The 16,630-nt window shown below is 40.0% G+C and overlaps 1 protein-coding gene across 1 annotated transcript in view; it reads left to right on the forward strand.

Moving 5' to 3' along the window:
- Window positions 1–3,426: 3,426 nt before the first annotated feature.
- The window catches only part of LOC137257731 (Wilms tumor protein 1-interacting protein homolog), a 45,715-nt gene continuing 32,511 nt past the window's right edge, over window positions 3,427–16,630 (forward strand). The window contains exon 1 of the mRNA XM_067795143.1: window positions 3,427–5,183. Within this exon, the coding sequence (XP_067651244.1) occupies window positions 3,524–5,183 (1,660 nt within the window). The 5' untranslated portion in view covers window positions 3,427–3,523. The remainder of the gene's footprint in view (window positions 5,184–16,630) is intronic.

Consider the following 16,630-nt stretch of genomic DNA (forward strand, 5'->3'; position numbering starts at 1 on the left):
AACCCATTCCGTGACCGTGTCAACAACAATTACAGTTTAACTCGTTCCATGACAGCGTCAACAACAATTACAGTTTAACTCGTTCCATGACAGTGTCAACAACAATTACAGTTTAACTCGTTCCATGACAGTGTCAACAACAATCACAGTTAAATCCATTCCGTGACAGTGTCAACAACAATTACAGTTTAACTCGTTCCATGACAGCGTCAACAACAATTACAGTTTAACTCGTTCCATGACAGTGTCAACAACAATTACAGTTTAACTCGTTCCATGACAGTGTCAACAACAATTACAGTTTAACTCGTTCCATGACAGTGTCAACAACAATCACAGTTAAATCCATTCCGTGACAGTGTCAACAACAATTACAGTTTAACTCGTTCCATGACAGCGTCAACAACAATTACAGTTTAACTCGTTCCATGACAGTGTCAACAACAATTACAGTTTAACTCGTTCCATGACAGTGTCAACAACAATCACAGTTAAATCCATTCCGTGACAGTGTCAACAACAATTACAGTTTAACTCGTTCCATGACAGCGTCAACAACAATTACAGTTTAACTCGTTCCATGACAGTGTCAACAACAATCACAGTTAAATCCATTCCGTGACAGTGTCAACAACAATTACAGTTTAACTCGTTCCATGACAGTGTCAACAACAATCACAGTTAAATCCATTCCGTGACAGTGTCAACAACAACAACAACAACAACCACAGTTAACCTTGTTCCGTGACAGTGTCAACAACAATCACAGTTAAACTCGTTCCGTGACAGTGTCACAAACAATCACCGTTCAACCCATTCTGTGACAGTGTCAACAACAATCACAGTTAAACCCATTCCATGACAGTGCCAACAACAATCACAGTTACAATCGTTCCATGACAGTGTCAACAACAACCACAGTTAAACTCGTTCCGTGACAGCGTCAACAACAATCACAGTGAATCCCATTCCATGACAGTGTCAACAACAATCACAGTGAATCCCATTCCATGACAGTGTCAACAACAATCACAGTTAAACTCGTTTCATGACAGTGTCAACAACAATCACAGTTAAACCCATTCCATGACAGTGTCAACAACAATAACAGTTACAATCGTTCCGTGACAGTACCAACAACAATCACAGTTAAACTCGTTCCATGACAGTGTCAACAACAACCACAGTTAAACTCGTTCCATGACGGTGTCAACATCAATGACAGTTACAATCGTTCCGTGACAGTGTCAACAACAATTACAGTTAAACTCGTTCCGTGACAGTGTCAAAAACAATCACTGTTAAACCCGCCCCAAGGCAGTGTCAAGAACAGTTGTAGGTTTCGGGTATGAAAAACATAGATGTAGAGTTAGGGCATTTAAAACATAGATGACAATTTATGGTATGTAAAACATAGATGTAGGTTTAGGGTATGTAAAACATAGATGTAGGTTTAGGGCATTTAAAACATAGATGACAATTTATGGTATGTAAAACATAGATGTAGGTTTAGGGTATGAAAAACATAGATATCGATTTATGGTATGTAAAACATAGATGTAGGGTTAGGGTATGTAAAACATAGATGTAGGTTTAGGGCATTTAAAACATAGATGACAATTTATTCTATGTAAAACATAGATGTAGGTTTAGGGTATGTAAAACATAGATGTAGGTTTAGGGTATGTAAAACATAGATGTAGGTTTAGGGTATGTAAAACATAGATGTAGGTTTAGGGTATGTAAAACATAGATGTAGGTTTAGGGTATGTAAAACATAGATGTAGGTTTAGGGTATGTAAAACATAGATGTAGGTTTAGGGTATAGATCAGTTACGATAATTGTTCGTTAAATGTATCAAACATAGCTGCAGGTTAACACTTTATCAAATATTGTTGCAGGTTCAATTGTGGCAAATATGCGCCGGGTGTCCAGCTATCCTCTCGAGAAACAGTTCAACACAGAAACTGTGACATACGTAAGACGTCACTCAATAAACTGCGTGCACAGCAATAAACAACCGCTATCAACATAGACTAAGGTTCACTGATACCACGAGTTTTAAACATGGGGTAGAACCTAGAGAGAACAAACCAGCCGAGTCCATTTATCCAATCTACTACTGAATGTGCCTTACAAAATGGCCAGCTAACGTTCCTGTATCAGCGATCACTCGGTCATTTCACCATGAGGATAACCACTGGATATTATCGTGTATATTCAACTTAATCGCATGTTATGTTGATGGACCTTTCAGAAATAATTGTAAACAGACGACGGTAAACATGCCTTCCACATAATTACATGTTTATGTGCGTGTTTAGTCCCAGCCACAAAGTAAAGGATTCAACTCTACTGCATTACATCCATAAAAGGTAGTTTGAAAAAGTGTACGTAAAGATGGTAATTATCCGGTGTGTAATGTTCCGTAAAGAGTTCACGATCAGCGGTCCTTTCCTCCGATATCCTACATAAAAGATCGTTGGTATTTGGTCTTTCGTTTAACTTTGACAGTCAAGGAGCAAGGCTCCCTATAGGTACTGAGAACAACATCGCTAAGTAGGGAGCTTATATAGAGGTGTAGAGTGTCCCTGCACATGGGTAGATGAACTTGAGGCGCTTCTACTTAAATCCCTTATGTGCAAGTTATAGGAAACTGAACACGTGAAATAGATATATGAAGACGTGTGTATCTTGAGGCGCTTTACTGCACGTGTACTTGCCGAACACTTAAAAGAGATTATGTGTAGAGCGGGAACTACCTTAATACAATCAACACAGGGCCAATGATTTTGCAGATATACACAAAGATGCATTCAAACCTTTTTAGTCCGTTTGAACAGTTGTAAAAAGTTAGTTGATACCGGATGACGCAAATAGGGCATGTTTACTTTATTAGTCACTGTCGAATTTTACAAGTCGCTGTCAGTCAAGAACTTAGTGAAGAATGTATTTCTAAAATATTTTAAATGTTTGAATGATAAGATCACATTGACCTGCGCATGGCGGGTCGAATTATTTGTTATTGTGCTTTGCGCCAAGATTCCACTGATGTGCGCCGACACACGAGTTTACAGGTGTATATTTTTAGCTTTCAGGTCTTGGCATCTGCCCATAACAGACTGGGTTAGTCTCTAAGCGACTGCCTGTCTTCCTCCTCTCAGGGAACTTTCAGAATACAGCGTGAGATTTATTTCCGCCTTACCACCGATATATGCGCGAGAGTAAAGAGTGCGTCTTCTGAGCTAAATCATTATTTGATCAGAGGATTACCCAGTACTTGCGTTCACAAAACTGTTTTGATGATACAAGATAATTATATTGCATTAATGAGGATGAATTTCAATGATGTGGCATTTCACGAAGCGATCCGGCTAACACTTTCTGGAGTGACTCACATATCCCTACGCCGAGTAACCGGAGCGCCATTGTAATGGCTGAAAGAGAGGTTGTATGGACTGAAGCTCACAGTTATTTACGGAATTCCGGACAATAGCGGAGTATTTTCCGCTGTTGCTGGCCATGGCTGATTACGCCGAGGAAATCGACAAAGAAGTGTCTCGGTATAATGAAGATCTGAACTTGTTTGAGGTCCCACACCCTCAGAGTTACTGGCGAGAAGTGACAGCCAAGCGGTCGGATACTACTGCTGGAGATGCGTTTCGTAGCAAACAAAGTGTGTATATGTCTCACGTTCACCAAAAACAAAGTCAGCTTCGATACTCGCCAAAGACAATGTTTTACTCTAACACCGAGCGATCGGCTAGCATTTCGTCAACGTCACACGATGGTAAACCGCCGATACCAGCATCAATGATGCTGCCGCAACATCCGATCGCCATCGGGATTCCTCACCCCCAGGGGAAGCTAAGCCCCCCAGGGAACGAAAACAGGGGGATATACATTGGAAATACCCGTTACCCCGCACCTAAAGCAGCTATGTTGAACAATTCAGTGAGCCAGAGTCAGTCCTTTGGAAGTATGCAACAGACAGTTTATGCCAATCTTCCCATTGTGAACAATGTGAATGTCTCCAGGCCCGGAACAAATTCAAACTATTCCAGTCCACGATCAAGCGTTGGGAGTGGGGGTGAGTCAAAGAGCTCCAGCCCTCGCGCTAGTCTCACCTACCCACCTCCACCATATGATCAACGATTTGGCAGCCCAAGATCAAGTATTGCAAGTCCCAGATCAAGCCTAAGTGCAAATTCGTTGGAATCCAAACATTCAAGCCCCAGGACTAGTCTTACCGGAGTACTTCTGGATAAGTTTCCCAGCCCACGGACAAGTCTATCCTCCCCTCAGGATCGCATACCGATTCAGCGTATTGTGGGTAATAATACTGGATATAGTGACCAGGAATTGTATAATTTATCTGTGTCTGGCCATAGTGCTCATCAGTATCCCCAGAGCTATACTAGCCTTGGACCAAGAAGCGTTTCCTTGTTAAGTGACAACCGTTTTAATGAGCCGGCACCCCCGATATATACTGACCCTCGGCTTCGAACCCTGCCTCCCCAGGTGCAGGCTAGTGTGCACACTATGGGTTACGCAAACCCTGTCCCTACATCACCATCTAGCCAGTCAGTCAGCATAAATTCCACTCAGAATGGAAACCATGTGATTTCGAATTCCCTCCCAATTAATAGTACTGCGGTAGTAAACAGCTTGTCCCAACCTAATGTGACTGGTCCCAGTCATCTGGGCCAGACCCCTCCAGTCATACCTGCACGGGTCCCCCTCCACTATGAGACGGTACCCACCAGGTCGGCAGGGCCCTCAGATGCTGAAAAGAAGATAGCTGCTTTAACTCAGCAGCTTGAGCGTGAAATGCAAATTTCAGGATCTGTGTCTAAAAAGTCCCCTGATTCTCCCTCGGGCAAGATGCCCCCTCCCCCACCCTACCATGGCCCCCATGATGTAGAGGTCTTCCCTGGATCATACACCCAGAGGAACGCTGTGCGATTGGTGGCCCCAATACAGGGGGTACAGGTCCAGCGGTCAGGCAGTGTACCCATCACTCCACCCACTCAGCCTGGCTCCCCAGGTATTAAACCTCACCTGCACTACCAAGTTACCCCACCTAAATCCAAGGGGCCATCAGAGGCCGAAAAGAAGTTGTCAGCTTTAACACAACAACTTGAAGAGGAAATGGAAAAGTCACCCGTTGGTGAATATTTTGGTAAGTGTAAATGTTCTCTTCGGCTCATAGTTCTTACATTATTTACTGTCTTAGTTTGTTTATTTTTTCAGCATTCACTTAGCAACTGGTCTCTCTCATCACTGAACCAGCAGATATGCCAGATGTTTGAAAACTTGCTGTACCATAACATGCCATATCCATGTAGCTTGAATGCCATCACTGCATGGTACTTTGTCATTTATCATGATGTATTATTCACAGGTAGTAAATGTGAAGAAATCTGACATTGCACTTTTGTTATTTGACACAACTCATATTTTTTAAGTGTTATGTTTATTTAAAATGATATATTGTCATGGTGTTATGAGAATTTCGACTCACATTCAATACACTTTATCAGCATTGCATTAAATGATTTCACAGTATACATATTCACCATATTGTGTTGGTATATATATACTCTTACACCACCTATATTCTGTCAGCTTTACCAGTAACAGGTTGTAAAACAATGTGGAAACTGACTGTTTGGGTTAAATCATCTCACATGTAATACATTTTATCAAGATGGCATGTTTATAAACAGCACAGTAGACTGTTTGGTATGATATGACAGTTTTAACAGGATATGTTGAAAGCATGTACCAGTTTGTTCCACAGAGTAGAGACAGGGTAGCCAGTGTATTGTTGGGACAGCCTCACACATTACCAGACATTTCCACAGTTAACACATTATTGATTAGGAAATTCCTTACAAGTAATAGTTTATCTTAGCCCTGGATTGGAAAGGTCACATGCTGTTTCAAGATCTCAAACTAAATAACCCATTATGTAATCATGAAGTATAATACTCCACAATAAGATGTCTGTCTGGGGCCTCTGTGTTGTGTAATGTGTTATGTGGGAAGTGGGATACTAGATTCTACAACCCACACACATTGTGGGAAGTGGGATACTAGATTCTACAACCCACACATATGTGGTTAGTGGGATACTAGATTCTACAACCCACACACATTGTGGGAAGTGGGATACTAGATTCTACAACCCACACACATTGTGGGAAGTGGGATACTAGATTCTACAACCCACACACATTGTGGGAAGTGGGATACTAGATTCTACAACCCACACATATGTGGTTAGTGGGATACTAGATTCTACAACCCACACACATTGTGGGAAGTGGGATACTAGATTCTACAACCCACACACATTGTGGGAAGTGGGATACTAGATTCTATAACCCACACACATTGTGGGAAGTGGGATACTAGATTCTACAACCCATACACATTGTGGAAAGTGGGATACTAGATTCTACAACCCACACACATGTGGTTAGTGGGATACTAGATTCTACAACCCACACACATTGTGGGAAGTGGGATACTAGATTCTACAACCCACACACATGTGGTTAGTGGGATACTAGATTCTACAACCCACACACATTGTGGGAAGTGGGATACTAGATTCTACAACCCACACACATGTGGTTAGTGGGATACTAGATTCTACAACCCACACACATGTGATTAGTGGGATACTAGATTCTACAACCCACACACATTGTGGGAAGCGGGATACTAGATTCTACAACCCACACATTGTGGGAAGTGGGATACTAGATTCTACAACCCACACACATTGTGGGAAGTGGGATACTAGATTTTACAACCCACACACATTGTGGGAAGTGGGATACTAGATTCTACAACCCACACACATTGTGGGAAGTGGGATACTAGATTCTACAACCCACACACATGTGGTTAGTAGGATACTAGATTCTACAACCCACACACATGTGGTTAGTGGGATACTAGATTCTACAACCCACACACATTGTGGGAAGTGGGATACTAGATTCTACAACCCACACACATTGTGGGAAGTGGGATACTAGATTCTACAACCCACACACATTGTGGGAAGTGGGATACTAGATTCTACAACCCACACACATGTGGTTAGTAGGATACTAGATTCTACAACCCACACACATGTGGTTAGTGGGATACTAGATTCTACAACCCACACACATTGTGGGAAGTGGGATACTAGATTCTACAACCCACACATTGTGGGAAGTGGGATACTAGATTCTACAACCCACACACATTGTGGGAAGTGGGATACTAGATTCTACAACCCACACACATTGTGGGAAGTGTTCACAACACAGTGATACATTATGTATGAAAAAGCTGAATGATTGAGTGGAACAGTCTGGGTTCACAAAAGAACCATTGATTTAGTCCAGCTCAGGAATTCCTACCTTTGTTGCTGACATTGCGTGTTAATGATTGATTAGGGAAATAGTATTTTGACAAGGGGTCTGTAGTTAGATTGTAAACATAAGTGGGAGCTGCTGAGCAACTTGGCTGATTTTAGCTGACTTTTTTAGTTATTATTGTGGTGATATGAGATGTTCATCATCATCATCTTTGTAGTCTTAGCTAATTGCAGGATCCGACATTCTTTGAATCCAAATTTTGTTTTGAAAGGTTTAATCTATGTGATGTTGGCTACATGTAGTCTGGTCACACAAGGATGGGAAGGGTTGGTTCATGTTGATGTGGTGTATGTGTTCTTGTTATCTAGGCTGCTTTGTCTTCTTGGTATTTTGATTGCTGCCTTTCATGCTTGTGCCACAATTGCTTCATTTTGAGACATAATGTGTAGTTCGTGTGGCAGAGTTTCTGTGATATTGCTGGAATATTGCTTAAAGTGGTGAACTCTTTCATGTTTCACAATGATGAAATATTTTTCAAATAAATTATTCTTGTGGGTGAGAGAAATTCTTTCACAAATGAGAGAAATGGATGAGTGAGGAAGTAACTGTATTGAAACCCAAGTATAGTGGCAAGTAGTACCAAAAATAGAATTTGGATACGGTTGTTAAGATGGTGAGGGTGAACATGGTTATCAAGATGGTGAGGGTGGATATGGTTATCAAGATGGTGAGACATGGGTGTCAAGATGGTGAGGTGGACATGGTTGTCAAGATGGTGAGGTGGACATGGTTGTCAAGATGGTGAGGTGGATATGGTTGTCAAGATGGTGAGGTGGACATGGGTGTCATGATGGTGAGGTGGACATGGTTGTCAAGATGGTGACGGTGGATATGGGTGTCAAGATGGTGAGGTGGACATGGTTGTCAAGATGGTGAGGTGGACATGGTTGTCAAGATGGTGAGGTGGACATGGGTGTCATGATGGAGAGGTGGACATGGTTGTCAAGATGGTGACGGTGGACATGGGTGTCAAGATGGTGAGGTGGACATGGTTGTCAAGATGGTGAGGTGGACATGGTTGTCAAGATGGTGAGAGTGTTTATACTACAGAGTGCCTGAGGGCAAAGTTATTTCTTGAATAGTGCCATGAGACTTGAGAGCAGGGATAGCATAACGATGTAATGTTCCTGCAGAAGCCAGTGACTGTTGGTACCATCCAGGTTTGGTTTGTCCATCTTTCAACACTTGGTGGTAAACATCAGAGGCTTAAGCCATGGCATGCTATCCTCTCCATTATCTTGTTTGTTGTCAACACTGCAATCAGCAATATTCCAGCTATGTGGCAGTGATCTGTATATAATAAAGTCTGAACTAGTGTTGCTATTTAGCAGTGATCTGTATATGATAAAGTCTGAAGTAGTGTTGCTATTTAGCAGTGATCTGTATATAATAAAGTTTGAACTAGTGTTGCTATTTAGCAGTGATCTATATATGATAAAGTCTGAACTAGTGTTGGGAATTGGTTGAAATCTCACAATTGATGATTGCTTCATTACCAACGAACAATCATCGAAAAAATTACATAGCATCATTTTTCAGATTTTCGTATCCAGGTTGTTATTGCAGATGTTGGAACTTGCTACTTTGAAGTGATGACTAATATATCATGACCTTAAACTTCCTGGGGTCTTCAAGAAATATTCAGTCATCACTTGTCAGTAAGTGAAGTGGGTTTTCTAAGAATTAAGCAAGTTTTCAGACCCTGACAACTTCTAAGATAAGTCTAACGTTTCAAAAACTGAAAGTGTAGAAATCCTCATGTTCCATGGCCAAGAGTTTCAAACACTAAACCAGTAGTTCTAAAATAATTTGTGTTAAATTATGAGGAAATGTTATAGATTGGTTGCTTGTTTGGTCACTTAGAACAATCTTTGATTATTTCAATTTATTGAAACACCACTAGTTTTAACCAGACAATCCAGTGATCAGTGGCATGTGCATCAAACTAAGCAATATGTGTCAAGCAAGTCTGCAGACCTGACCTATTTAGTCATTATTCTTACCTGAAGCATTATTCTTACCTGAACTGTCATCCACTGAGTTTGATGAAGGATAAAAGTTCTTTTAGTTGACACACTTCAATTCTAGAGGGCGCACCTAAACCCTCTCGGTGCCCTGTAGCAAGATACATACTGATCCCAGTATTATGATCACCTGTGATTAGGTTAGATCAGTTAAAACCACATGACGGATCAGTTGAAGACTGATCTGTTATATACACACATGCACATGCTTGCGCAAATGAACATACATGCATGCACGCTTTCTAGTTATTTACAGATAACGGAGAACAAGTGTTATTTATAAATGTGTCAATATTGTTGGCACAGTACAACAAATGGCTAATGGTGTTTGTTGAAATGCAATTCTTTGCATCTTCTCTTTCATCACACACTGGTGTTTGTTTTCTAATTATCAACTCAGTTTGCCCTGAAGTCTTACACATAATTAACATTCCGGACCAAGCCTATCACATGTTCAGAGCATTCTCTTTGTTGCACGGCAACTATTGAAATTCATCCCAGTTGGTGTCTCTGGCCCATTCACCATTCAGCTCTCATTGTTGGGGTGATAAGAGCTAAATATCGTCATTATGACTGGGACAGTTCTCTGCCTGTGTACGGCAGTAGGTTGTGGGACAGGGAGGTGAATGTGGTATGCTGTGAATGTCATTATCCCAGGTGTTGCTGGGATGGACAGGTGCAAATACCGACCCCTTGTCTAGGTTGCCATTGGTTGAGACAAGGAATCTGCTGGCACAAAACTCTGCATCACCTTTCCTCTGGTCTAGTTTCTTGGCATGTGTTCAGTTAACAGACTTAGCATGGTTAGGTGGTATTTTGTGTGTGTGTTTTCACTGCCTTCTGTGTGTATAACAGTATGTTAGTTGGAACAATGGTATTGTATGTGTATTGTGGTATCTTCTGTGTGTTTTGTGGTGTATTTGAAGTGTATGCATGAGTGTGATGTGTTTTGTGGTGTTATGTGTGAAGGGTGTTCATGCTTGAGTTGTGTATGTGTTTGTATTTGTATTTGTATGTGTGTTATGGTATTTGTGTGGTGTGTATATTGGATGTTGTATGTGAGGGGTGTGCATGTGCAGGTGGTGTGTGTTATGGTATTTGTGTGGTGTGTATATTGGATGTTGTATGTGAGGGGTGTGCATGTGCAGGTGGTGTGTGTTATGGTATTTGTGTGGTGTGTATATTGGATGTTGTATGTGAGGGGTGTGCATGTGCAGGTGGTGTGTGTTATGGTATTGTGTGTGGTGTACCAACCCTGTTTAGTGTATTATGTGGTGATCAACAAATCAAGTTTTAGGTGTGAGCTCTGATACATGTCATATGTTTGCTTGGTCACAAGAAATATTTTCTTTTTTGTGTGTGTCTTGTCACATAGATTCAATGATAAATTATCCTTTGGTCATATAAATTATCCAGCTCAGGTAACACTGTCTTTGTCACAAGCGTAACCCTTTATTTGCAAAATGACTTGATGTTTGTGAATGAAACAAATTGATCACTGATGTAATGCCAGGGTTGTACAAAGGTTTGTAAAACATCAGAGACAAAGAACATACTCAAACTGATTATTCATGTAATGAGGCATGAAAGGCATATCATCGTGAACATGAATGGGTGTCTATATTCAGACTTGATGTCAGGTGTGTCATGAAGTGTAGGCTTGTGCCTCTCATCGACTGTAGTTTAATATTTACTGTATTTCAGTGACATTTTCATGAACATGATGAAGCCTTATTTTTACCATTGTCATTCACTCTGTATATCACGAGGTGGCTTGCGTTCCCCATCATTTCATCTGCTGGTTTTATAAACATGTACACATTTTAACCAATATGTAGAATTGTATGTGTCAAAATACCTATTTTAGTCTTGTTTCTGTTTTCAGTAAGTTATGATATTAACAGTTGTGATTTCTAAACCTAACCGCAGCCATGAAAGTGTGTCCAATAATGGCTATCCTGACTACTCAACCCAGTCTACCTGGCAAACCATTATCACCTGAGACTACACCTTTCAAGTTGTCAGCAGCCAGCTGTATACATACACCTATGTACATTAGTATCCCCCCCTAGGGCAAGAGAAATGAGATGTTACAGTCCACCCTTCTGTACAGTCATTACGGCAGGTACGAACTGACTGCAGTAAATAAATAGCTTTGTAGAACCACAAAACTTTGCTCGTTGTCTCACCTGTAAGGTGATTAAGATCTTGTCAGGTATTCTAATCAGGTGTGACCAGTAAGCATGGGTTGAGCTGGATGTTAATGAGGCGTGTAAACTCCAGCACACAGAGTAGTTATTACCTGAGCGTTATGTAAGCAAAGGTATGCCAGGTGATGATGCACAGTGACCACATAGTTCTGTCTCTTTCTCATATGTTATCCCTGCTATGAGGATTGGATATGTTTAGAAGACTGTCTTTCCTTCACATTATTGTATGAAGACTTGTAATTATTAATTAGAAAGTTATAACTTGAAACAAAATGAATAATATTCTTTTGAGTGATTGCTGATAGCAGTGTGTTCTCAGTAGCTACAATGCACAAATAGTAAGGATAAGACAAGATGAAATATTTATTGCATAGCATTCCATGAAGAAACAGTAGCAATATTCTATAAACTGCAAATATGAACACAGTATTTACAAACACATAGAAAATATAGAAGTTTTAGCTAGTATAGTTACTGATGCATAATTATTAAGCAATTACATATGGATTATGTCAGGTGTATATATTACAGGACGGGTGTATCAGTATTCTGTTTAATATATAATAGTGTTATAACACCTCTCCAGCTGATTCGACCCGTGAAGGTCCCGGGGTAGAATAGGCCTTCAGCAACCCATGCTTACCATGAAAGGCGACTATGCTTGTCGTAAGAGGCGACTGATGGGATCGGGTGGTCAGGTTCGCTGACTTGGTTGACACATGCCATCGATTCCCAATTGCGCAGATCGATGCTCATGTTGTTGATCACTGGATTGTCTGGTCCAGACTCGATTATTTACAGACCGCCGCCATATAGCTGGAATATTGCTGAGTACGGGGTAAAACTAAACTCACTCACTCACTCCAGCTGATTCTGGTGTATACAGCCCTGTAGTATATTGCTGTGCCATGCTATAACATTTGTATAGCACCTGGCTTTAAAACCACAACATGTATAACAGGTATGGGAAAACCAGGCAAGTCAGGAATCTTCCACCATAATTCACAACTTATATTCATATCCCATGCTCCTCTTCAAAGACATATAGCACCCCATCAGTCCCCGACCTAGCCCCCCTCAGCTGTGAAGCATATGGTGGATGTAAACAAAGGTAGATGTCTGTAGTCAGCAGCAGAGGGATACAGTTACAGGAAGGAGTTGTTGCCGACCTACCTATAGTCTGTTTTCAGTGAAAACATACAGATGAATTTCACTTTAAACAAAAAAATAATCCAAATAAAGTGATTTAAGATTGTAAATTCTCATAATTTTACCTTGCCAATGGAACATTTCAATTTCAGAATTTTTTTCAACTTAGGATAAAAGTTGTTGAACAAATGATCATGATTTCAAATCACTATTATTGGTTTGTATTAGAAGGGCGAATTTATAGGAGTTCAAACAGTGAAACAAAGACACATGCAGTTTGCAGTGAGCGTTAACTTAGGCCATCTCTGTATGTTTCTAGTGTGTCATTGATTGTGCATACCATCTTGTAATACAAATAAATAATAGTCACTTGAAACTATGATCGTTTGTCAAACAACTTTTATCCTAAGTTGAAAAATTCTGAGATGTAAATGTTCAGTTGGCAAGGTAAAATTATGAGGGTTCGCAATATTAATTTCAGTTTATTCTATTTTCTGTTTTGTTTTTTTTTGTTTGGCAGGCAGATAGTTGATGAGACTGAGTTGATGAACTCAGATACACTGCACAATGAGTTCATTGCTTCATCCATGTCTGGCAGACGCATAATCATCTACGCTGATTGATGGATGATGTGCGAAAGAATTCCTCACTTCAGTAGCCCAACACTTATTTTCATTCGTGTTCAATCTATGCTTGTTCAGGTGCTGATGTGAAGGGATGCTGTAGCTTGCTGCAGTATCAACCTGGTTTAGCTGGACACTAAATATTGAAGTGACACAGATCACTTACATTGCAAGTCCTGTGGGTAGGCTAGCATTTCATTCTGCTAACAGTCTTGTTATAACTTGTATGTATGTATGCACAAAAATAGTGGATAATTCAAACAGAGCCCAGAAGAGTGCCTAATTCTGCAGCTTGAGGTACACCAGTGCTGTTTGATTGATATTAGTGTTCTGATTGGTTGAAATAATCACAGATTGGCTGCAGTGACCACATGACTAAGTTCACATTTTCTCATAATCAAACAAAAACGTTTTTGGAACTACACTTTTAGTTTTTGAAAAGCTTTTTTTGTCTGAGAAGTTGTCAGGGCCTGGAAATGGTTTGAATACTTAGAAAGCTTACTTCACGTACTGAAAAGTCATGACTGAATATATCTTGAAGACTCTTGTCATGTTTATGTGACCCATGAAGATCTGGGGTAGAAGTTACTAAAACAGGCCTTCAGTAAAAAATGCTTGCCATAAAAGGCGACTATGCTTGTCTTAAGAGGCATCTAACAGTATCAGGTGGTCAGGCTCTGTTGACACGTCATTGTTTCCCAACTGCGCAGATCGGTGCTCATGCTGTTGATCACTGGATTGTCTGGTCCAGACTTGATTATTTACAGACTGCTGCCATATAGCTGGAATATTTCTCGGTGTGGCATAAAACTAAACTCACTCATTTTCGGATCCTGTTGGTGACAATGATGCCCATCCTTACCACCCACCTGACTTGTGACACGTGGAAATGTTTTCACTGTTTACCCTCCGTTCACTCTTTTACGCAGCATTTTCTTCAAATGAAACATGTTTGAGTAAAATACTTCAATACGCTTGGTTGAATTTGCCAACATTCAGGATGCACCCAGATATAACTGACTGTAGGTCTCTTACATGTAAACATGTGAACTCAAGAATGCAGAACATTCTAAAATACCTGTTGAACATTTGTTTTTGCATACATTCTGTGATATCTGCTGTGCTCTTGATTGAAATGAAATTCTCTGGAGCTGATCATGTGACTAACGAAGTAGGAGTGTATCTCTTCAAGGGGTAACAGAACTATGACACTCTTCCCTGCCTGAATAGAACCAGATTTTTATCAATATTTTTGGATATTTATGAATTTGTGAAGTAACAGATAGCTCTGTTCACCATGTTCTTACTACATCCAACTCTAGCTAAAATAATTTGACAGTTGTTACTGTGTCTTGTGTTGAAGAAAGCATCACCGGTTAGAAACCAGTACTGTGTAATTTTGTTAGCTCTTTGATCTTGTTAAGTGTAGCATTGTGGGTAATTATGTTTTTCTCCATGGAGGATGACAGTTTTGCGCCCTGATGGTGATTGATACATTCCTTCTGACATGTTACTGTCACACACAGACTTGATTCACCATGGATGCAGTGCATTGGATTGTAGCAGCTCTGTTTTCCCAAGCATGCTGCTCAAAGCCCACACCCCATTTTCCACATTTTTATTTCGATTCATAGCTCTTAGTGTAGGGTCTGAGAAACACCACAGACTTCGGCAATTGTTGTGGGATCAAAGGCTTGGGGAATTTTCTACGTCCCCTAGTTTATCCTGGGATCTAGAAGTTTGGCATACCATGGCTTTTATCAGCATAAATAGCGCCAGTTATCTGGGTAGTGTAGGTATTCTGTAAATTAGTGCTCACAAAGCTTTGTTCACAATAACTGATTCTATCAACTTGGGTGACACTTGAGTACAGTGTGTCTAAGTGGAGCTGGTGGAAAAAAAGGCTCTGTTTTGATCCCAGCAAACTATTTCCCAACTGTGACTCAGTGCGGTTATGGAAGGCAGGGTGGTGTTGTGTGTGCTGTCACAGGAGTACAACATTGTATACCCTTAACGTTCTTCATGTCTTCATTAGATTATATGTCAGTTGTGTCATTCTTGACCTTATCTTATTAACTGTTGTCCACGGGACAAAAGGCCCTCAATGGAAGCTCAAACAGTACATCTGATAAAGTTGATTAATTCAGTCGTCCTCTCTATGGCCACCCCAGGGCTTCAGTCTGATGTATTGTATAGAAATTTGTTATACGTGATCGTCTGTCATGTACGTGAGTCATACCTGGCTCACTCAGGTAAAACATCTAACAGAGGTACAGTATAACTGTAAGTCAGCCCTATATTGTACAAACATTGCATGGGCTATCTGTTTCGCATAATTCATGTTTTGCGTGTTTTGATTGTTTTTGTGTAACTGATTTCAAAGATGATCAATAAGGATTAAGGAATATGTTATCAAGTGTTTTCCAGCATCTAGTAAAATAAGGAGTCAAATTAAAGTTGATAAATAACAAAGTAGTAAAGTTTTGTTACCCATATGATGAAACAGAACCAGTGCCATATACATCATAATGTGCACATGTCACTGTTGCCTAGCAACAATTGTTTCTGTATTGTATTTATATTTTTTTTATTTATTTTTTTTTTTTAAGAGTACTTATATGGCGCCTTATCCACATCACTAAGGGACATACACTGAACATCATCTGTCATTGTAAAATTAAACATGATGTCACTGAAGTTGAACAGGGCAGTCACACTTATTTACCATGTTTTACTTCACAAATGTTCATGAATAAAATGGATTATAAAGAAATATACAGTTTTTAGGAGGATTTTTCACAGTTTAACGATTTTAGTCATTTTAATTACTAAGTGTGTATGGTTATGAAAATAGTGTATTATCCTTCATCTTTAGGAAGACCTTTACAGTATTGTTAGTAGTGTCTATGAACTCGTAGATTCTTATTAATGCTGTTTCACATACCACTGATCTTACATGTTTCTCCTGTGTCTGAAAGAATCGTTTTGTTGTAATGTTTCTTGATTCAGATCCTGCTGTTTCATTTTTCGAGAATCAAAATGATACACTTTGATAGCAATATATGTACATAGTCTCAATGCACCAAGTTTGATTGAGATTTGAGCATCAAAGGCTAAATGAAGATCTTTGTGTCAAGAGCTTTGTGTGATGATCTTTCATGTAGATCATTTAGCCACTGAG

This window comes from Haliotis asinina, chromosome 12 (genome assembly GCF_037392515.1).
Source record: "Haliotis asinina isolate JCU_RB_2024 chromosome 12, JCU_Hal_asi_v2, whole genome shotgun sequence".
Lineage (NCBI taxonomy): Eukaryota > Metazoa > Mollusca > Gastropoda > Lepetellida > Haliotidae > Haliotis > Haliotis asinina.